This window comes from Salvelinus alpinus, chromosome 20 (assembly GCF_045679555.1).
Source record: "Salvelinus alpinus chromosome 20, SLU_Salpinus.1, whole genome shotgun sequence".
NCBI lineage: Eukaryota > Metazoa > Chordata > Actinopteri > Salmoniformes > Salmonidae > Salvelinus > Salvelinus alpinus.
The window spans coordinates 30,460,766-30,485,240 of NC_092105.1; the positions used below are offsets into that span (position 1 = coordinate 30,460,766).

The window sequence follows — 24,475 nt, forward strand, 5'->3', positions numbered from 1 at the left end:
TGGATTTTGGCCGACATTCTGCAAATTTTTTCATCAACGAAACATTTGATCTCAATACAGTTTTATATTCCAGAAACTGCAGTCTTTTACGAACAGAGTGATCAACGTTTTGTAGACTTTAACCTTTGCCAAAGTTTTTTAAAATTGCGTTGTTTAAAAGGAGTGCAAGGCCCGATTGAGTTATTGCACACGCGCACTTCACAGAGTAGGCATTCCCTAACGGGAATATGCAAAAATATGCTAGAACAGGCCAATAGGATCTCGCTCGCTCTTGCTTGGCTCTGCCCGCCTCCTTGCTTGTCCTACCCACTGTGATTCATTTGCTGCCGTTGGAAACGACAAGCAGTGGTCTATCTTGGGTTAGTTATACAAATCTTTGGTATCACATGCCAATGTATGCGTGTGAGAAGGGGGTAGATTTTTAGGCTGCTCAATTATATTCTTCCTAATTTTCTTTCTATAAGTTTACATTATGTGCACAGACAGTAAGATTGGAATACAGTTTAAAAAGTCCCATTCCAGAAACATTCCATATCACTCAATTGATATTTTGGTATAATATGGCATATAATGAATATAATATAATAGAAAGATAGTAGAATATAAAAGCATTATATCCTATAAATGTTACTTTCAGCTAGACTTGATATTTTGATAGAATATAATAGATCCTACACATCAGTCACTGGCTTTATCAATAAGTGCATCGAGGACATTGTCCCCACAGTGACTGTACGTACATACCCCAACCAGAGAAGCCATGGATTGCAGGCAACATTTGCACTGAGCTAAAGGGTACCACTGCCACTTTCAAGGTGTGGGACTCTAACCCGGAGGCTTATAAGAAATCCTGCTATGCCCTCCGACAAACCATCAAACAGGCAAAGCGCCAATACAGGACTAAGATCGAATTGTACTACCCCAGCTCCGACGCTCGTCGGATGTGGCAGGGCCTGCCAACTATTACAGACTACAAAGGGAAGCACAGCCGCGAGCTGCCCAGTGACACGAGCCTACCAGTCGAGCTAAATCACTTCTATGCTCGCTTCGAGGCAAGCAACACTGAGGCATGCATGAGAGCATCAGCTGTTCCGGATGACTGTGTGATCATGCTCTACGTAGCCGACGTGAGGAAGACCTTTAAACAGGTCAACATTCACAAGGTCGCTGGGCCAGACGGATTACCAGGACGTGTGCTCCGGGCATATGTGCTGACCAACTGGCAGGTGTCTTCACTGACATTTTCAACATGTCCCTGATTGAGTCTGTAATACCAACATGCTTCAAGCAGACCACCATAGTGCCTGTGCCCAAGAGCACTAAGGTAACCTGCCTAAATGACTACAGTAGCACTCACGTCCATAGCCATGAAGTGCTCTGAAAGGCTGGTAATGGCTCACATTAACACCATTATCCCAGTGACCCTAGATGCACTCCAATTTGCAAACCGCTCAAACAGCTCCACAGATGATGCAATCTCTATTGCACTCCACACTGCCCTTTCCCACCTGGACAATAGGGACACCTACGTGAGAATGCTACTCATTGATTACAGCTCAGCGTTCAACACCATAGTGCCCTCAAAACTCATCACTAAGCTAAAGATCCTGGGACTAAACACCTCCCTCTGCAACTGGATCCTGGACTTCCTGACGGGACGCCCCTAGGTGGTGAGGGTAGGTAGCAACTCATTTGCCACGCTGATCCTCAACACCGGAGGCCCTCAGGGGTGCGTGCTCAGTCCCCTCCTTTACTCCTTGTTCCCCCACGACTGCATGGCCAGACACAACTCCAACACCATCATTAAGTTTGCAGACGACACTACAGTGTTAGGCCTGATCACCGACAACGACGAGACAGCCTATATGGAGTTGGTCAAAGACCTGACCGGGTGGTGCCAGAATAACAACCTATCCCTCAACGTAATCAAGACAAAGGAGATGATTGTGGACTACAGGAAAAGGAGTACCGAGCACACCTCCATTCTCATCAACAGGGCTGTAGTGGAGCAGGTTGAGAGCTTCAAATTCCTTGGTGTCCACATCACCAACAAACTAACATGGTCCAAACACACCAAGACAGTCGTGAAGAGGACACAACAAAACCCATTCCCTCTCAGAAGACTGAAAAGATTTGGCATGGGTCCTCAGATCCTCAAAAGGTTCTACAGCTGCAACATCGAGAGCATCCTGACTGGTTGCATCACTGCCTGGTACGGCAACTGCTCGGCCTCTGGCCGCAAGGCATTACAGAGGGTAGTGCGTACGGCCCAGTACATCACTGGGGCCAAGCTGCCTGCCATCCAGGACCTCTACACCAGGCGGTCAGAGGAAGGACCTAAAAGTTGTAAAAGACCCCAGCCACCCCAGTCATAGACTGTTCTCTCTGCTACCACATGACAAGCGGTACCGGAGCGCCAAATCTATGACCAAAAGGCTTCTCAACAGATTTTACCCCCAAGCCATAAGACTCCTGAACAGGTAATCAAATGGCTACCCGGACTATTTGCATTGTGTCCTGCCATTTATCATCTATGCATAGTCACTTTAACTATACCTACATGTACATATTATCTCAATTAGCCCGACTAACCGGTGCCCCCACACATTGGCTCTGTACCGGTACCACCTGTATATAGCCTCGCTACTGTTAAGCTTCGCTTAAAAATTGCACTGTTGGTTAGGGCTTGTAAGTAAGCATTTCACTGTAAGGTCTACACCTGTTGTATTCGGCGCATGTGACAAATAAACTTTGATTTGATTTGCTCTGTTAAACCTACTCTTTGGAATGACTTCAATAGCAACAGTGAATATATTTAGTTATGAAGAGGTTTCTTAATAATCATTCTCAACATAGCACATTGCTTATCGTCAGTGACAAATATGAAAGCTAAGCACGGCTGGTTTTTGTTAAAACCCTGGATGAGAGACCAAATAGCTGTACGTCAACTCTATTATTCGGCACACGTGACAAATAAACTTTGATTTGATTTGAACTAGAGTAGGCTAACTGTCCCTATCAATATTGTGGAGCGTAGTATAGAATGGAATAGAATAGGTGCATCATTCCATAATTGGAGTTTGCTTATTGCAATTCCACCAATGTGAGATTAGAGCAGGGGTTCCCAAACTTTTAAACTAGGTGCCCCTCTTTCAGAATTGGGGAACATCCTGCACCTCCCACGTCTATTTCTATCGGCACAAGCACTGTTCATGACACAAACTGTTCTCACCCCTCCTGTTGGTGGAGAGATTTTTGCAGGTTTAAGCTTATTTCCTGCATTCCTACAGATTTTGTAATGGGGTGCAAAGAACATTTTGCCGTTTTAAAGCACATCTTGCAATTCTATAAATTTTGCCATGTCTAATGTGTATAGATCTGACTTTTTTTTTTTAAACAATATCTATGGGCTAAACAATCTAAATAAAAAAACGTTAGCTGTAATGGGCTAGTTGATCTGGACACTGATCAATTATAAATGTCTCTCTAAGTTTTGCAATGACTAACATAAGAGGAACTGATGACGCGCTACCCAATTTCGGCTCCCCACAGTTTTTGTTTGTTTGTTTTGTCACAAGAGGGCGGTATTGCACTGTCAAATGCCTTCATCTCATCCTGGCAATGAGTTATGATAGTTATGATGATGCAGAGACCCCGTTTTGAAGAGTTTAGGCAGTTTTTTTTCTCTCTTAAAATCTCACCTAAGGTGATTGAATGGCGCGTAGCAGCACGTGTGCAGTTAGCCACTCCCTATGCCCGTAGTCCCTATCCGTTAGTGCTCCAGTGGAAGTCCTCATAGCCGGATGAGAGACGCATGCAGAATTCAGGGATAGAGGAAACTTTTTTCATCTGAAGCGATATCTCCGGGATTCTACATTGTCATCCAGAGTGTATTTAGGGGACAACATTTCCAATTTGGAGGCAAGTAGAATAGTTTTATTCTCAACATTTTCCACACTGTCTTGAGTAGCCTAACACAATAAGTTCTAGCCTAGCCACTGTTTGCAACTTTTTGCAAGCCTATCACTTGTTTGTGTTACTTTGTAATTGACAATTCAGCGTTGGTTGCATAATCTGACATTTTTTGTATAGCTAGAATTCTCCTTTCCAAAATGTGTCTAATCATTAGGCTATTTGCCCATTCATATAACGTTACATGGCCATGCAACCCGTTCGTTCTTTAGCCTACACCAATGCCACCAGTCTCATGAGCTTTTATGTTCAAGATCTTCACATAGCACTAGCACTTTTTTTTTTTTGCTGATTTGTATTACTTGTGAAATTTCAATGCCACATGAAGTCTTTATTTAGCGTTAAACTATCCCCTTAAATGTTTCAAACATCCTTGCCTTTGTTTGTCTTTGAATATGCTACGTGTAGCTTGTATGTGTGATGGTTTTGTACTTTTCACTCAGAATCGTTTCGACCATTCTTGAGCTCTTGTTCTTTTTCGTGTGAGGGGAAAAGAGAAGTGGGTAGGCTACTACCAGGAGCGGGTGGGTCTACTTTTGTTACTCTTCTCACCTTGTCCAAATCTGGGTCGATTTTGTATTGTTAATTAAGAATGCACTCTAGTGATTTCGAACATCTGTGGTCAGTACGCTCGAACAGAACACAACACTAAGATAGCAGTACATAAATTGAAAGTTGTAGGACAAGGGTGGAAAAAAATAACAGCAACTCTAAAAACAAAGCAGATGTATTTTCGGGGAGATTTCATGCACTCACTAGACTAGGCTATCAATGTTACTGCCCTTGCACTGCTCCACACTTCAGTCCACTATGCATAAGAATGGGATTTCACGCCAGAATAATGTACTTACATTGCATCTCCTTTGAAATATCCCGGAATGAAATACACTCACACACAGATTTGTAATGGAGATTGAAATGTCTTACTAGCCTACACACCATCAACTTTAAAACCTAAAAAGCCCCTGTTGTTTTCTGAGAAACAAGACAGGAGAATCTCTGGGAAGTCTCTCTGCTTTTCCTCCTGCTGGAATTCCCTTTGGATCCAGGGCCAGGCTTGCACTCTATAGGAACTTGACATTTTGGAGCATGGAAAACGAATGCTTTGCAGAAAGCAAGGGCCCAAAAAACATAAACCAGAATTGGGTTAGATCTGCATTTTTAATGAAGCTTCAGTTGCAACCATGGTCTGGGTCTCATGCTGTCTGTGTTTTTGTCTGGGACCTGACTAACCCAATATGTTGTCGCTGTGCTTCCTTCATATAAAGGAGAATTGTGCGCTGCTTTGTTTCAGGACTCAACTTTTTATGTTTATGGCATAGGGTCTTCTGTGTCACAAGTTGCCTAACAACAGTAAGGGAAAGTCCACACAATGGTTGTAGTTTCTACCCTTGAATATCAGTAGCTACTGTATGTTTGAAGTTCTGCTATGAAAGATACTGGTTCCGATGAAGTAGTTGATCCCAGGTGACTGTTATAAAGGTCCTGTATATATTATAGACATGATAAGATGAAGGATATTTACTATCGCCGACTCAGCTTTTTACTGCCAAAAGACCAAAAGTTTCCATAACAATCGGTAATCAGCCTTTTTGGATGTCGATTATGGCCGATTACATGGCAATCCATGAGGAAACTGTGTGGCAGGCTGAACCCCTGTTACGCGAGTGCAACGTCAAAAGGACCTTGTTGTTGCAATGAGCCAAGGTAAATTGCTAGCTGGGTGATTCTGCAACTACGGGCACTTCCATGTCCTCGGTCAATTTTGAGGATTTTATAAAAAATAAAACAAATATAAATATTTGTATGTTAAGTTCACACTGGAATCACCCCATACTTTTTTAAACACCTCTCTATCAAATATTTTAGCTACTTTTCAGATGCATTTTATACCTCATTTTCACTTTTTTGCCCTTGTCCTTGACACAGACTTTTAAGCTTCTATGTTTTTCTATGAGAAAACAATAATTACACATTATATAATGTTATGTACTACAGAAAGAGTCAATTAAATAAAATCTATATCAATATTTATTATGAGTATGCCCTTTTATATATTTTTTTTACACAAAATATACCTGTCCTTTGGGAGTGGTCATTTCCACCACTGAGGACAATTTCCTCATTAATATTTTTTTTTCAAGAGAATGTTAATTTAGTTACCATGGAAACATATTGTGACACTGAAGCACATGGCTGCAGTGGACAGTTGTTCCAGATGTTATGTCCAGAAGTTGAAGAAAAATCTAGGTAAATTTTGCTTGTGTTGAGCATAATTTAATTGTCAGTCATTTCCAAACAGGCTATAATTTCTTTAATTTGTGGTAGAACTTTTGATAAAAAAAAATATTTTATGTATTTAGTGTAAACAATATGCTAGCTGTAATTAGAGGTCGACCGATTATGATTTTTCAACGCCGATACCGATTATTGGAGGAACAAAAAAAGCCGATACCGATTAATCGGCCAATTTTTATTTATTTATATATATATATATTTGTAGTAATGACAATTACAACAATACTGAATGAACAATGAACACTTTTATTTTAACTTAATATAATACAGCAATAAAATCAATTTAATCTCAAATAAATAATGAAACATGTTCAATTTGGTTTAAATAATGCAAAAACAAAGTGTTGGAGAAGAAAGTAAACGTGCAATATGTGCCATGTAAAAAAGCTAACGTTTAAGTTCCTTGCTCAGAACATGAGAACATATGACAGCTGGTGGTTCCTTTTAACATGAGTCTTCAATATTCCCAGGTAAGAAGTTTTAGGTTGTAGTTATTATAGCAATTATGACGCGTTGACTATTTCTCTCTATACTATTTGTATTTCATATACCTTTGACTATTGGATGTTCTAATAGGTACTTTAGTATTGCTAGCCTAATCTCGGGAGTTGATAGGGTTGAAGTCATTAACAGCGCTGTGATTCAAGCATTGCTAAAAGCTGCTGGCAAACGCATTAAAGTGCTGTTTGAATGAATGCTTACTGCCTACCACCGCTCAGTCAGACTGCTCTATCAAATCATAGACTTAATTATAATATAATAACACACAGAAATACGAGCCTTAGTTTCTGGATTTGACCATATTAATGACCTATCATTTCGAAAACAAAACACTTATTCTTTCAGTGAAATACGGGACCGTTCCATATTTTATCTAACGGATGGCATCCATAAGTCTAAATATTGCTGTTGGCACATGAAGGTTGTGCCACTGTTGGCACATGGCACAACCTTCAATGTTATGTCATAATTACGTAAAATTCTGGCAAATTAGTTTGCAACGAGCCAGGCGGCCCAAACTGTTGGATATACCCTGACTCTGCGTGCAATAAACGCAAGAGAAGTGACACAATTTCCCTAGTTTAATATTGCTTGCTAACATGAATTTCTTCCGTGTATTGATTTTAAGAAAGGCATTGATGTTTATGGTTAGGTACATTCGTGCAACGATTGTGCTATTTTACCCGCAAATGTGTTTTTGTTACATCATCCCCCGTTTGGCGAAGTTGGCTCTCTTTGTTAGGAAGAAATAGTCTTCATGCAGTTCGCAACGAGCCAGGCGGCCCAAACTGCTGCATATATCCTGACTCTAACCCGGAAGCTTACAAGAAATCCCGCTATGCCCTGCGACGAACCATCAAACGGGCAAAGCGTCAATACAGGGCTAAGATTGAATCATACTACACGGGCTCCGACGCTCGTCGGATGTGGCAGGGCTTGCAAACTATTACAGACTACAAAGGGAAGCACAGCCGTGAGCTGCCCAGTGACCCGAGCCTACCAGACGAGCTAAATCACTTCTATGCTCGCTTCGAGGCAAGCAACAGAGGCATGCATGAGAGCATCAGCTGTTCCGGATGACTGTGTGATCATGCTCTCCGTAGCCGACGTCAGTAAGACGTTTAAACAGGTCAACATACACAAGCCTGCAGGGCCAGACGGATTACCAGGACGTGTGCTCCGAGCATGTGCTGACCAACTGGCAGGTGTCTTCACTGACATTTTCAACATGTCCCTGATTGAGTCTGTAATACCAACATGCTTCAAGCAGACCACCATAGTCCCTGTGCCCAAGAGCACTAAGGTAACCTGCCTAAATGACTACAGTAGCACTCACGTCCATAGCCATGAAGTGCTCTGAAAGGCTGGTAATGCCTCACATTAACACCATTATCCCAGTGACCCTAGATGCACTCCAATTTGCAAACCGCTCAAACAGCTCCACAGATGATGCAATCTCTATTGCACTCCACACTGCCCTTTCCCACCTGGACAATAGGGACACCTACGTGAGAATGCTACTCATTGATTACAGCTCAGCGTTCAACACCATAGTACCCTCAAAGCTCATCACTAAGCTAAGGAACCTGGGACTAAACACCTCCCTCTGCAACTGGATCCTGGACTTCCTGACGGGACGCCCCTAGGTGGTAAGGGTAGGTAGCAACACATCTGCAACACTGATCCTCAACACTGGTCCCCAGGGGTGCGTGCTCAGTCCCCTCCTGTACTCCCTGTTCACCCACGACTGCATGGCCAGGCACGAGTCCAACACCACCATTAAGTTTGCAGACGACACAACAGTGGTAGGCCTGCTCACCGACAACGACGAGACAGCCTATAGGGAGGAGGTCAGAGACGTGGCCGGGTGGTGCCAGAATAACAACCTACCCCTCAACGTAACCAAGACTAAAGAGATGATTGTGGACTACAAGAAAAGGAGGACCGAGCACGCCCCCATTCTCATCGACGGGGCTGTAGTGGAGCAGGTTGAGAGCTTCAAATTCCTTGGTGTCCACATCAACAACAAACTAGAATGGTCCAAACACACCAAGACAGTCGTGAAGAGGGCACAACAAAGCTTATTCCCCTCAGGAAACTAAAAAGATTTTGGCATGGGTCCTGAAATCCTCAAAAGGTTCTACAGCTGCAACATCGAGAGCATCATGACCGGTTGCATCGCTGCCTGGTACGGCAATTGCTCGGCCTCTGACCGCAAGGAACTTCAGAGGGTAGTGCGTACGGCCCAGTACATCACTGGGGCAAAGCTGCCTGCCATCCAGGACCTCTACACCAGGCGGTCAGAGGAAGGACCTAAAAGTTGTCAAAGACCCCAGCCATCCCAGTCACAGACTGTTCTCTCTGCTACCGCATGGCAAGCTGTACCGGAGTGCCAAGTCTAGGACAAAAAGGCTTCTCAACAGTTTTAACCCCCAAAGCCATAAGACTTCTGAACAGGTAACCAATGGTTACCCGGACTATTTACATTGTGTGCCCCCCAACCCCTCTCTTACGCTGCTGCTACTCTCTGTTTATCTTATGCATAGTCACTTTAACCATACATCCATGTACATACTACCTCAATTTGCCCGACCAACCAGTGCTCCCGCACATTGGCTAACTGGGCTATCTGCATTGTGTCCCACCTCCAACCAACACCTCCTTTTACGCTACTGCTACTCTCTGTTCATCATATATGCATAGTCACTTTAACCATACCTACATGTACATACTAGAGGTTGACCGAATATGATTTTTCAACGCCGATACCAATACCGATTATTGGAGGAACAAAAAATACCGATCAATCGGCCGATTTTATATATATATAAAAAAAAATATATATATATGTATACAGTATATACATACAGTGGGGCAAAAAAGTATTTAGTCAGCCACCAATTGTGCAAGTTCTCCCACTTAAAAAGATGAGAGGCCTGTAATTTTCATCATAGGTACACTTTAACTATGACAGACAATGAGATTTTTTTTCTCCAGAAAATCACATTGTAGGATTTTTTATGAATTTATTTGCAAATTATGGTGGAAAATAAGTATTTGGTCACCTACAAACAAGCAAGATTTCTGGCTCTCACAGACCTGTAACTTCTTCTTTAAGAGGCTCCTCTGTCCTCCACACGTGACCTGTATTAATGGCACCTGTTTGAACTTGTTATCAGTATAAAAGACACCTGTCCACAACCTCAAACAGTCACACTCCAAACTCCACTATGGCCAAGACCAAAGAGCTGTCAAAGGACACCAGAAACAAAATTGTAGACCTGCACCAGGCTGGGAAGACTGAATCTGCAATAGGTAAGCAGCTTGGTTTGAAGAAATCAACTGTGGGAGCAATTATTAGGAAATGGAAGACATACAAGACCACTGATAATCTCCCTCGATCTGGGGCTCCACGCAAGATCTCACCCCGTGGGGTCAAAATGATCACAAGAACGGTGAGCAAAAATCCCAGAACCACACGGGGGGACTTAGTGAATGACCAGCAGAGAGCTGGGATCAAAGTAACAAAGCCTACCATCAATAACACACTACGCCGCCAGGGACTCAAATCTTGCAGTGCCAGACGTGTCCCCCTGCTTAAGCCAGTACATGTCCAGGCCCGTCTGAAGTTTGCTAGAGAGCGTTTGGATGATCCAGAAGAAGATTGGGAGAATGTCATATGGTCAGATGAAACCAAAATAGAACTTTTTGGTAAAAACTCAACTCGTCATGTTTGGAGGACAAAGAATGCTGAGTTGTATCCAAAGAACACCATACCTACTGTGAAGCATGTGGGTGGAAACATCATGCTTTGGGGCTGTTTTTCTGCAAAGGGACCAGGATGACTGATCCGTGTAAAGGAAAGAATGAATGGGGCCATGTATCGTGAGATTGAGTGAAAACCTCCTTCCATCAGCAAGGGCATTGAAGATGAAACGTGGCTGGGTCTTTCAGCATGACAATGATCCCAAACACACCGCCCGGGCAACGAAGGAGTGGCTTCGTAAGAAGCATTTCAAGGTCCTGGAGTGGCCTAGCCAGTCTCCAGATCTCAACCCCATAGAAAATCTTTGGAGGGAGTTGAAAGTCCGTGTTGCCCAGCAACAGCCCCAAAACATCACTGCTCTAGAGGAGATCTGCATGGAGGAATGGGCCAAAATACCAGCAACAGTGTGTGAAAACCTTGTGAAGACTTACAGAAAACGTTTGACCTCTGTCATTGCCAACAAAGGGTATATAACAAAGTATTGAGAAACTTTTATTATTGACCAAATACTTATTTTCCACCATAATTTGCAAATTCATAAAAAATCCTACAATGTGATTTTCTGGATTTTTTGTTCTCATTTCGTCTGTCATAGTTGAAGTGTACCTATGATGACAATTACAGGCCTCTCTCATATTTTTAAGTGGGAGAACTTGCACAATTGGTGGCTGACTAAATACTTTTTTGCCCCACTATGTGTGTGGTAGAGAGTGGGGAATGGTCCCCTCAGCCCATAGGTCCCATAAGTCCTTCCATCCACCCAGAAAGCAGTTCCCCCTTTCTGTATTACTGTGGCTTCTGTGGTTTCATCAAATATGCCACAGCCTTTGTGAGCCAAGGCACCAGATCAACTTTATTGGTAGGACAGATCAAACAAACAGACATATGGGCAATTTCATGGCAAGAGTGATGCTGAGACTCAAACAATGAGTCAACAAGATGTCAGATGTCAAACAAACCTTTTACAAGAACACATTTACTTGAACAGTTCAGATGCAAAGTTTGGATGACCATTTGTGCCATCTTTCTGTTACCAAACTTCTGCATCTGTACTGTTCAAGTAAATGTGTTTTTGTAAAATTTTCTGTAGTTGTATCGTTTGCTTAACTTTGCAATCATTGTTTTTTGTTTGACATACAATCAAAAAACACTGTGTTACCTTGGAATTTCCCATATGCTTATATTGGATGTTGTGGTCCTGCCTCGGCGATTGGGGAGTTCCTGTCTTAATAGCTATTAATTTACCCATTGGGATAACAATTATTGATTTGGAAACACAGCTAGGTGAAATGATTTTGATAAGGAAATTTGTATAGTTTATGCTGTTGATTTCAACCCTCATCTGTATCCAGAACAATGTGTTTGCCCTCTAGGCTGGCCAAGTTGCCACGTTGTTTAGGAGCAAAGTCCCTCAGCCATGGTGATGAGTGGTGTTTGCTCTGTTCTGCCTGTGGTGAGTACTACTGAGGTGTGTGTACTGTGTGTTAGCTCTGGCCCAAGACAGGTGGTTGTGTGTATGTTTGAGGCTCTGCTCTCAATGTATTTTTCAATTTTAGGCTTTTCAAATATATTCCATTCTCCTTTCTTTTGTTTGTATTATGGCTATGTTCTCACTAATATTTCTTTATGTAATTAAGCTTTTATTATTCTGTATTTATTGTCTGTTGGGGGGGTGGTATTTTACATTTCATACCACTGTATGCAAATGGAAAATTACTCATGGCCCCAGTCCAGGAACCTTAAATTATATATTCTCTACTTTAGTCTGGAAATATGGGGCAATGTCAAACGCTGGAGGTGAGCCAGCACCAATATGTTCTAGGTGACTTGCTTCGTAATCCCAGGACCAAGACCTCCATGTAACATAGACATTTAAGTAGATTTTGCATGTGGGGCAATTCCATGGTAACTGAATGATGCAGAGGCTCCAATTTTTTTCACTTTAAAAGTATGCAGGACAAAAACCATTGATTGCAAAGTTAAACGATACAACTCTATGCACAAGGACTAATTTTAACAAGTTCCACAGAAAATGTTACAAAAAACATGATTAATTGTGATTTATCAGGGGGTACTTCAGTACCCCTACTTCCCGCGGCTATGAAAAACACATTTATTCCAACAGTGTAGATGTAAAGTTTGGTTACCGAATGACTGTAAAATCTTCCTCAGTTTGTGACCACGTTTTCCAAAATTAAGATTCAAAGATGTCTGCAGAAAGAATGTGGTGTTGGCTATGTTATGACCCCTTGAGTTTGAAAGTCTCTTTCGGTTATCGGAGTCTAGTGTACTGTACTAAACTCTACTCTACAGTAAGTACTGTATTATACTGACATACTCTACTTTTCTTTGCACTGTGCTCTACTGTACTGTGTTGTCTTGTGAAACAGACTGCTATAATTGGTTCAGATTTGGACTGAGCAAATTTCAAATACTTTTCATCGTCCGGTGTCTGTCAGTTGGTGCTCAGTGTGTGACAAGTATGGTTACAGTAAATGGAAAGGGGGCTCATGGGTGGGTAGGTGGCATTTTTCGTGGGTAACTGGCTAGCTACCAATTCTTTGTGGCTAGCTAGCTGGCCAGTTAGCCCTATTGACTTAATATGGACTTACCCATCCACTGAACCTTCTTCCATCCAGCACCATGGCAATAGAGATGAAATAAGATGAACACAAAGCAAATGTTTTACTTCCTAACTATCAGGTAGCTATATGTGAATCGTAATAATGTAGCTAACCAGATAGTTTAACAGGCAAAAATGACCTAAAACTAATGCTATGGAAGGTAGGTGGCTATCTGGCTAGCTCTCTCTCTGCCTCTATCATCTTTCTCTATGCCTCTCTCTCATTCTTCCTCTCTCTATCCTTTCTTTCTCTATGCCCATCTCGTTCTTCCTCTGTCCTCTTTCTCTATGCCTCTCGTTCTCCCTCTCTCTGTCCTTTCTTTCTCTATGCCCCTCTCTCGTTCTCCCTTTCTCTGTTCTCTTTCTCTATGTCTGTGTCCTCTTTCTCCCGGTCTCTCTCGATAGGATTCGATATGCCGGTATGGAGGGAGGCTGCTCAGTGTTGCGTCACTGGCTGCTAATGGTGCTGCCTGGCAGGGATGTCTGAATCTGGGGTACTAGGCTACCAGGCTGGCAGGGCAGTAGCTCATCCAGATTTTTGTCTCTTCTGCCACCCACCTGATCCATGTTGGTGTCCTTGCATTACATGCACCTGGAGAAGTCTACTACACATACGATGCTCACTTATATAGTTCTGGGCTGTTTTGCCTTTTAAGTGAATTAGACGGTGGGGTGCTGATCCTAAATCAAATGAAAACTGCTGTCTGTGGAACCAGAAGTCCATTAAGCCCTATAGCATGAGGTCTCCAGAGGAGCTCTTGATCAGCCAATAACAAGCAGTTCTAAACATAGCCATCTCAAACTCTGCGGGACGTGTTTGTTCAGCGACTGCTTGGTTTGAGGCCGTTTGATTGGCTGCTTGCGCGATGCCTGTTCAAACCTCGCGACTCGACACACAGTGGACTTGAGAGATTCCTCAGGGAATTATGTAATGGAAGAACGGACCTCGCACTTGACCTCCCGGTGGACCATGAAAGTTCGCATGGCTTGAGGCAGAGTTGGTGTTGGGTTTGCTCCTCAGAGAGGCTACGTCCCAAATGGTACCCTATTCTCGATAGCAGTGTTTCGTTCTCCTGGTTTTGCCCCAGGACCCAAATTCAACCATGTCTCAGTTGCTACTCAATATTCGCATTGCAAAAAAGAATCATCAAAAATAAATCTTAAACTATTTATAGTGCTATATTGATAGGAAATGTAGCAATTGTATGACAAGGTAACAACATGCCCACTTCTTTCATTGTCAATTACGTTTTACCCATATTCTTAATGAAATATTTTTATGAACTCACTGAAACCCACAAAATCAACCAAAATAGTGCTGCTATTAGCTCTATATTGAAAATATTGTGATTGAAAACTTGTTCAGAGGTTAAATTGATAAACATGTTCATTTCTACACACTTTATACCTGGTTTAACTTGTCAAAGTTCAGAATTTAGTATTTTGTCATAAATAAAAATACCCACCCAAAAAGTTTAAAACTTTTTTTTTTTTACTCGGACACCCGCCATTCAAAACTTTTGAGTCGTGAACCACCAGTTGAGAATCGCTGCTCTATAATAGTGCACTAGTTTTGACCAGAGGGCTCTGTCAAAAATAGTGCACTATAGGGAATATGGTGCCATTTTGGGGGATGCACTGAGCCCCCCCTGTTCAACATCTGAACATAAAGACCCGACCCAGAGTCATACAGTTCAAATGACCTCAGAGACACAACCTGGGGAGCGATCTGCAACCAGTACCTTTCTGTCCCAGCTGCTTAACAGCGAACCGGGGGTAATATTTGGAAAGAAGGGGAGAGAACCGAACCAGAAAACTGGAGACAAAGACACTGCTGGGGGTGGCAGTTTTTCGCCTATTTTTCCCATCTCCTGTGGACACTAATCCTAGTGCTATAGGGATGTAGATAAAGAGAGGCCTAGGGACATTCAAGGCCTTGATACAGGGCTTTGCTGTACCCCAAACACTCTGTGCGCTGTTGTAACAGATGGGCTTGGGTGAAGCAATGTGCTCATCGTCTATTGTTCAGTTCTCCCCTTCTAACCCAGCTCTTTAGATCAGCAGAAACAAGCACTACGTACAAACATGGGCTTTTGGGTTGGTTTGGGTATTTTCTTCTAAGGTGGCTTGTATTATTGGCATAGTGTGATAACTCAGTGCAACATGCTGTGACTGTCAGTGTTTTTGGGAAAGTTTTGTTTTTACCTGCATCATACTGTACAGCACAGAGTTGGTGCCATCAAGCTGGGAAAATAGTCTAGTAGTCTGTAGGCATTCATTTCAGTATATAGTGCAGTCTAAGACAGACATTTGTATAAGTCAAATGTTTTTCATTTTTAATCTTACCTTTATTTATACAGGTTTTTTCTCATTGAGATAATATCTCTTTTCCAAGAGAGACCTGGTCCAATAGCAGCAGGGGGAACAACGTTTCAGACAAAACAACTTACATACATACACTAACACAACATTAAACAAAACTATAAATACACATACAGTACAACAATTACTTATTACATTAAAAACACAAACATCTTGACTAAAAACAGCTTGCCTAAAAACAATTACACTCTTCTATGATATATACATCGATCAAGTGTTTAAACGAACTAGATCATCACATTTTAAAATGTTCAGGAGAGAATTCCAGGACCACGGTGCTAAGTAACTAAAACAATTTCTACCATGACCTGTTCTAATTTTTGGTACTGTTAGAAGCAAATACCATGATGGACCTGGATGAGGCAAGTTAATGTGAGGGGATTACAGCGATTGGATCAGCAGGGAGCATGCTATCTGGTCTGGACAGGGATATATGGATGGGGGGGGGGGGGGGGGGGCTCGGCTGGGGGTTGGGGGAGTGGCACTGACTGTCTTTGACACAAACTCTCCAGACAGACCACAGCTGGATTACAATTGGATTATGGACTACTATAGTATGGTGGACTGCCAATCAAGCCCTCATATGCATCACTCTTCCAGATTAGATTATCACTGCACAAGGATGAGTGCCTGATCTTCATAGGAGTTCACCAAAACCGTTCATGACTGAAGTTCTAGAGTTGATGCATTGACTAATAGACCGCAGATAATGTAATCTATAGCAACAACTTACTTTTACCAGAAATATCCGAGTACATCCCCCGTTCTCTTGTTTTCAAATCACTCCTTGTGTCTAATGTATTCCATTTGTTATTCTTCTTTACAGGGGGGACTGCTGATTCCAAGATGGAGGTGAAGACGTCACTTCTGGACAACATGATAGGGGTGGGGGACATGGTCCTGCTAGAACCCCTCAACGAAGACTCCTTCATCGTGAACCTGAGGAACCGCTTCGACCACAATGAGATCTATGTAAGTTCTCCCTCAGCAAGTGTTAAACTGGGTTTAGCCATAGCTGAGTTATATCATTTAATATATTCTCAATGTATTTGAAACTTACATTATACTTGAATGTATGCTAACATTCAGATGCGTTTGACTGTGTAACTAAATTTTGCCCCAGCTTCCTCAGTCTCAATGTCGTGGTTCAGCTGTGTTATTGTTCCCTCAGCTTCCCTCTCCCTAAAAGTGCATGTTTACACTTAGCTTAGACAAACACAAAGTGTACACTTAAGCAATCTGCAGATACATCATTCATTGTTTCTTAACTCACTGCTAGAGCCTGTGCTTAGCCTATTCATTTTAGCCCTGGCCTCAAAAACAGCAGCACAGATACAGCAACCTCACCACAAAGCCCTGAGTTGACCAATCAATAAGTCACATCACTGAAGAATGTAGATGTCTCAAATGAGGCAGAACATTCAGAGCTCCAGGGATGAGGAGATTCAACTGGCTGCTGCCGCTTCCCTTGGGGGGGGTGGATGAATGGGGCAGACCTGTGTTCCAATACTATTTGAAATATTTCAAATACTTTGAGCGATTGCGCATGCCTGCCTGGAGTGCCAGATTGGCGGGGTGTGCAGTTTTGGCACTACTCTATTGGTCCGTGAAGACAGGCAAGCTCAATAAAGCATATATAACATATTTGAAATGATTCCAAATAATATTTGAACCCAGGTCTGGAATAGAGAGGTTGGATGAGGGCTCTGTCTCAGCGCTCTGCTCCCTGGCTTCTCCCAGGAACCCCTGCCTATCTGTGAGTTGGCGTCTCCAGACATCAGCTTCTATGATTATGGCTCTGGTTCTCTTCTCGCTGCTGACTAGGACAGAGCCAAGTCAGAGCCCAGAGATTGATGTCACCACGCTCAACTATGATTGGCTGGCTCCCTCAGCTTCGTGATATTTTAGTTAAGTTCATATCGCTTCCTGTGTTTATGTGAGTTGTTTGTGACATCTAAGCTGCCCTCAAATTTCTCTGTCAAGAACGGTAAACTCAGAACTGCTCAGTGCATGTGGTGACCCATGCGTTGTAGAAAGTAGGTCCAAGATATCGGCCTACCAAGAGAAAATGTATTGCAGCTACTCATCTGGATTAATGTGACAAGATTCAGACTAGATCTGCTACAATTTGATTGATTGACTCTCAACAAAGATGTGATTTCCAGCAGTGCAACAGCTGAGCACTGAATGGAAACAGTCAGTAACATAGAGGGGGGGGGGATGGGGGGGCTAAAGCATATGGTTGGTCTAAGTCAGTCTGTAATGCTGGAGCAAAATATTTTTTGTTGTCTAGTGCTGTAAAAATGCTTGAGTGGAATCACACTATTCAACTGGTAATTTTCCACTCTGTCTAGTAACCTCTTTACATACCGCACAGAGGAGTGATTTGTTACTGGCTCATTAACTTTAGGGCACTAAAAGCCAGGCAGAAATCTAGTTTCCTCTGTTTATTCTTTAAAGATCTTATCACTCCCCTATCTTAGACACATAGGCTGTGAGAATTGGTCAGAACCTGTTCTTGTTTGTACAATTCTGTTAATGAAGTAAAGCCAATTACCACGTATCTCTTTTGAAAGCTTACCTCCCTTTGAGGGGTAAACAGCTCTTTGTGTAGATGAAGTATTTAAAGACTGTGCAACTTGTAAATACGTTACTCTGGCTTTATCCTGAGAGGGAACTTCCTGGCAATATCTTGTATAAAATTGGAACATTAGTTTTTCCTCAACAGTAATATACAGTGGGGAGAACAAGTATTTGATACACTGCCGATTTTGCAGGTTTTCCTACTTACAAAGCATGTAGAGGTCTGTAATTTTTATCATAGGTACACTTCAACTGTGAGAGACAGAATCTAAAACAAAAATCCAGAAAATCACATTGTAGGATTTTTAAGTAATTATTAGAGGGTGCAACAGGTCAGCACCTCAGGAGTAAAGGTCAGTTGGCTTTTCATAGCCGATCATTCAGAGTATCTTTACCGCTCCTGCTGTCTCTAGAGAGTTGAAAACAGCAGGTCTGGGACAAGGTAGCACATCCGGTGAACAGGTCAGGGTTCCATAGCCGCAGGCAGAACAGTTGAAACTGGAGCAGCAGCACGACCAGGTGGACTGGGGACAGCAAGGAGTCATCAGGTAGTCCTGAGGCATGGTCCAAGGAGAGGGAGAGAATTCACACAGGACAAGACAGGAGAAATACTCCAGATATAACAGACTGACCCTAGCCCCCCAACACAAACTTTGCAGAATAAATACTGGAGGCTGAGACAGGAGGGGTCGGGAGACACTGTGGCCCTGTACGACAAGCCTAAGATCACCATGCACAATGCCAAGCGTCGGCTGGACTGGTGTAAAGCTCAACGCCATTCACGTACAAATAATATACTAGGCTATGCTTTTTGATTTACATATGTTCCTATAATGTCCCCGAGACCATTGTCATAGTCCTGGAGGGCCGACGCTGCTTGTTCCGTAGTCAATAAATCCATGAATTTCCTTAACCAAATGTCTGTGCTGAAGCACTGTGGTTTACACTTTTTCCAATTCCTGAGTAATGTTCGTTTGACTGGCAGGAAGTCCAATGCAATGATGCGTTGCGTCGTTCTAGGTTGGATATTGTCCACCCTACTTCCTAACAGGCACACAGGACAATGTGGGATGCATGCATTCAAAATTCCAGACAACATATCTACCTCGGTCCAAAATGTTTTAGCAGCTGGACATTTCCATAACAGATGCATTAGTGTACCAACCCCACCGCAGCCATAACAACCCAAATCTGAAAGGAGTTGATACATTTTTTTCAACCTGTGAGGTGTAATATGCAAAACATTAATTTGATACCTTACACATTTGGGATATCGATGTTGTGTTTTTCCATATTGCATCCCACTGTACTGCGGTCAGAGATGCACCCAAGTCCTGTTCCCAACGTAACTGAGTTGTTTGGGGAGAGGCCAACAAGCTTGTATAAGGCGGAAACCGTTCCCTTCCCATTATAGCAGCCCTCAACTCTGTTTGTTGTCCATCACACTTTTAGATCCCACATCAATACCCTTTGAGAAATAATTGTGTTATTGATTTTGATCTGTAAATAGGGTAGAAATTGTATATAATTCAGGCCAAACTCTGCTATCAACTCTTTCATTGGTTTGATTTCACCATCCCTTACTACCTGCTCCACCTGACTGATGTTTTGGCGTTGGCAGGTAATATTAACCAATGTCTTTCCCTCTGCTGTAAACATATTGGACATGAAGGGAGAGATGCTCCATTGATAACCTTTTATGACGTATCTTTGCCACTTCACATGAAAACTCAAGTAGTGGATTATCTATTTTCCAGTGGAACTTGAGCTAATACCGTAATGATTATATGGAGATCAAATTGCTATGTTCTGTTAGAATGTTTCTCTAGCCACTCCCAGCGGCCTACTATTCCTCCATGTTTCTAAACCCATGACAATAGGTATCTTGCATTATAAGACAAGTAATACAAATACTCAGGAACACCTAATCCACCCTTGCTTCTTGACATGGACAGTTTATGGTTCATTCTTGGTTTTTAATCTTTCCACAACAAGCCAGAAAGTAAGCTACGGCTCTCTTTAAAGCAGTACTAAGGGAACTGAAGTGCTATAGCTGACAAGGAACGATGGTCTAGGGAAGATGTTTAAGCAATAAGGCACGAGGGGGTGTAGAATATGGCCAATATACCACGGCTAAGGGCTGTTCTTATGCACGACGCAACACAGAGTGCCTGGACACAGCCCTTAGCCGTGGTATATTGGCCATATACCACAAACCCCTGAGGTGCCTTATTGCTACTATAAAGTGGTTACCAAAGTAATTAGAGCTGTAAAAATAATTTTTGTCATACCCGTGGTATGCTGTCAGCCAGTCAGGGTTTTAACCAACCAGTTTATAATAGTCTTTATCACCTCTGCTCTACCTCATAGTGATACAAGTAGTACAGTAATAGTAACATTTGGGTGGGGTCTTCCACCTCCACTGACCAGGGGGGATTTGCAAACATTTAGCTACTAATCCCTACAGGCCCGTTAGGTGAGTGTCCCTAGTACTTGTTATGGTGTCAGATGTTTTCATTCATGAGGTGAATCTTACTGGGTCTTTTCGTTCCTTACCGGTTGTACATGACACCCTGCCCACAACATCAACCTCAATGGTTTTATTTTTCAGAGATTTAGAAGAAAATATTTGATTCCTGTGATAAATATCTGATTTCTATGAGTGCCAACCCTTTTTTTTGATCCTACGACCGCTCCCCTTCTGATGTCATCATTTATTTTGATGAGCCAAGTCAAACACACATTTAAATGTCAGTTTAGGCATGACATTTCTTCTGTGTTGACTATACATATTCCTTTAAAGGTCTTGCTGTTTTAGCTTAGATCTAATGGGAATGTTAGACTGTGATGTCTGGATTATAATGCTTAGCTTGGAATGAGGAAGCAAAGTATTTTCTTTTACTGTTTGGAACTTGTAATTACAAAGTCCTGCAAGAAGACATTTCCCCTTTCTCTGTAATTTACTCAGCACTGCTTAACTTTCATCCTTGAAAGAACTAGTTTTTGAAGTTGCCCTTTTTTTATATGGGAGATCACGACAACACACTTATATAATGGGACTAACAGTGATATGGTTACTATTATTATTGACTCTGGTGTTCAGTTAGGGTCAATGGTCCCTGTGGTTGGAAAGCCCCTGTTTTCTTTGCCATAAAACATTAAAGCATAATGTGAGTGTCAAATACATTTGAGAATATATTAAATTATATAACAGCTATGACTCAGTTATGACTAAACCCAGTTTAACACTTGCTGAGGGAGAATTTTTTTACACTAAGAATTCCCTTCTCTTAAGTCCTGATAATGTTCTCTACTGTATATCCCTCCAGTCCCATTGTACCACAATTATCTGAGGTATTCAGGGGGAGAAGGGAGTGTACATGCACTCATTATGGGAGGCTGAGAGAGGGCATGGGAGTGTGTGTACTTGCGTGCTTTTCCTGTTAAAAAGGGCCATTGTCGCGTCAGCCTTAACTTTGCCTTAATGGCCCTGTACACACTTGGTCGTCTAGCAGTGAACCTACCAACCCAGTGTTTGCTTTTATTCTGAGCACTCCATTTGTCTTGTCCATTCTCGCCTCGGGTTCTCCAAAGAGTCGATTATGCCTCCCATGTACTTTTTGACAATAGGCAGTGGGATGTGGTGTTGCCTTGGAAAGGTCTGGGTCTCCTGTTCTGAGTGGGTTATATAACTTCCATTTTAACAGAGGGAGTGGAGAGGATCAGGAGTTGTTTAGAACCACCTGAAAATGCAGTGTGGTCCTCTTCTGTCAATGTAAGGTTTACAGTTTGACTGATTCTTTCAGAAATGGCGTACTGTCGTCAGTCTCACACTGCAGAAATACATGGAGCCGGGGAAAGATGCCAAATGTGACGTTATTATGTATAATTTTCTTAACATACTCTAAGCAACAATGACAAAGTTCATAAGTTCATGTTTTTCTCGATCATAATTTATAGAAATAAGATGTACTGTACATAGAGAATGCACTAAAAGAATGACCCGGCTGCATCAAGCTGACCCATTTCTTTCTGACAAAATCTGTTTCAATGACTTGAGTCCAGTGCCTTTAATATCAGCCATCACCATTTGGAGATGTAGCCTCACCCAAACCCCCCTCTTCTCATGCCCACCACCCCTACATTCCTCTATCTACCAGACCCCCCTCTTCTCGTGCCCACCACCCCTACATTCCTCTATCTACCAGACCCCCCTCTTCTCGTGCCCACCACCCCTACATTCCTCTATCTACCAGACCCCCCTCTTCTCGTGCCCACCACCCCTACATTCCTCTATCTACCAGACCCCCCTCTTCTCGTGCCCACCACCCCTACATTCCTCTATCTACCAGACCCCCCTCTGATATGGGTGTCATGGTAGAAGCCGCATCCCAGGATTCCAGACATTTTCCCTTTGATTTTACGTCTCCCTTGCTGATGCTCTTTCCACTCCTTTCTAGCTCCCGCATGCCTGAACAATGCAGCAGGATAGAATTCCCAGCTGGGAAGAGCTGAGGATACAAAAATGAAACTCATCTCACCTCAGTGCTTCCCTGAGAGCTGAGCAAGACATCACTTTCAGACACCATAGCAGTATGTCTTACCTGAGAGAGATTCTCTGAACACTAGTCAATCCATTACACCCTGATGTCTCTCACTCTACTCTTTATCGCTCTCTCTCTGCAGACCTACATAGACAGCGTAGTGATATCTAATGTCTAATAATCATACCCTGGTGTCTTGTTCCCTCTCTCTGCAGACGTACATCGGCAGTGTGGTGATCTCCATGAACCCCTACAGGTCTCTCCCCATCTACACACCACAGAAGGTGGAGGAGTATCGCAACAGGAACTTCTACGAGCTCAGCCCACACATGTGAGTGCCTTCCTCCACCCTATCTTTGTGTAGAGCCATCTACCTCCACCCCACTGCTGGCATGTTGTTGTGTAGGATGCGTATTTTTGTCCAAGTTGAGGCCACAGGCAACAAAGCCCCTGTTTATAAATGCCTGATGTTTCAGGCAAAATGTCAAACACACAAGTGAACGGCATTGATTGGCGCACACAATCAGACACATTTGAGCCCAACAGACAATGTAGGTTGGCGGAGAGGTTTTTGTTTCGCCTCCTTTTGAGTTCACTGTTCAGTTTACTGTTCCCATTGTGATTTCCAAGGACCAGAATGGTTTAACTACAGTTCAACCAAATTAACCAGTAATGAGATGGAGGACGTGCTGTGCTCTGTCCCACACACTAGACCTTGTTTTGGGGTACAGACAGTTGGGTAGTGAGGGGCCTCCTCTCAGAACCCCTCCAGCAGGTGGCCATCTGCCTGTCCCTCCACAGCGGTGCCGGAGCCAGCCCAGAGGCCCTGCTGCACAGCTCTGCCACAGTAAAACAAAGTAGGCGCCCTGCTGGTCCTGCTGCTCTGACACGGTAAAACACAGTAGGCGCCCTGCTGGTCCTGCTGCTTTGCCACAGTAAAACACAGTAGGTGCCCTGCTGGTCCTGCTGCTCTGACACGGTAAAACACAGTAGGTGCCCTGCTGGTCCTGCTGCTCTGACACGGTAAAACACAGTAGGCGCCCTGCTGGTCCTGCTGCTTTGCCACAGTAAAACACAGTAGGTGCCCTGCTGGTCCTGCTGCTCTGACACGGTAAAACACAGTAGGTGCCCTGCTGGTCTTGCTGCTCTGACACGGTAAAACACAGTAGGCGCCCTGCTGGTCCTGCTGCTCTGACACGGTAAAACACAGTAGGCGCCCTGCTGGTCCTGCTGCTCTGACACGGTAAAACACAGTAGGCGCCCTGCTGGTCCTGCTGCTCTGACACGGTAAAACAAAGGCCAACACTCGTCAATTAGCTTCCATGCCTGCCGTAGGCTGGAGCAGACACTCCATGGGTGGAGGGCGAAAGAGAGGGAGGGCGGGAGTTGGGGAGATCCCTTAGCTTTTCCAGCACTGACAGGCTCTTCACAGAAAGACAGCCAGACAAATGAAAGGGTATTTTATTTATACTAGAGCTTACGCTTCAAAGGGCCTGCTCCTGTTCCAGAACCCCCTCTTTCTCTTCACATGCTGTGACTCAGCAGACAGCAGGACAATCAAACAGGACAGATGTGTCCAGCTTTTTCTTTTGGCAATCTCCTTCCTTAAAGGATGTTTTCCATTCTCTCTCGGTCTCCAGACCCACTGCTTCTCTGTTCAGTCTTTCTCTTCGCCTGCAGTTTCTCTTCCACTAGCTTCATCACTCTTGTTTAAAATAAGTGCTCTACTTCCTCTCTAATGCTGATATCAGCCTTCAGAGGCCAGGGCCCACATTGCTCTTGGATCTGGAGCCATGCCTGGGCTGA

The 24,475-nt window shown here is 43.2% G+C and overlaps 1 protein-coding gene across 5 annotated transcripts in view; it reads left to right on the forward strand.

The window, feature by feature from the left end:
- Nucleotides 1–3,764: 3,764 nt before the first annotated feature.
- The window catches only part of LOC139546645 (unconventional myosin-Ib-like), a 144,489-nt gene continuing 123,778 nt past the window's right edge, over nt 3,765–24,475 (forward strand). For all 5 annotated transcript variants that reach the window (XM_071355261.1, XM_071355262.1, XM_071355264.1 and 2 more), the window contains exons 1-3: nt 3,765–3,921; nt 16,369–16,514; nt 22,885–23,000. In XM_071355261.1, the coding sequence (XP_071211362.1) occupies nt 16,389–16,514; nt 22,885–23,000 (242 nt within the window). In that variant the 5' untranslated portion in view covers nt 3,765–3,921; nt 16,369–16,388. The remainder of the gene's footprint in view (nt 3,922–16,368; nt 16,515–22,884; nt 23,001–24,475) is intronic.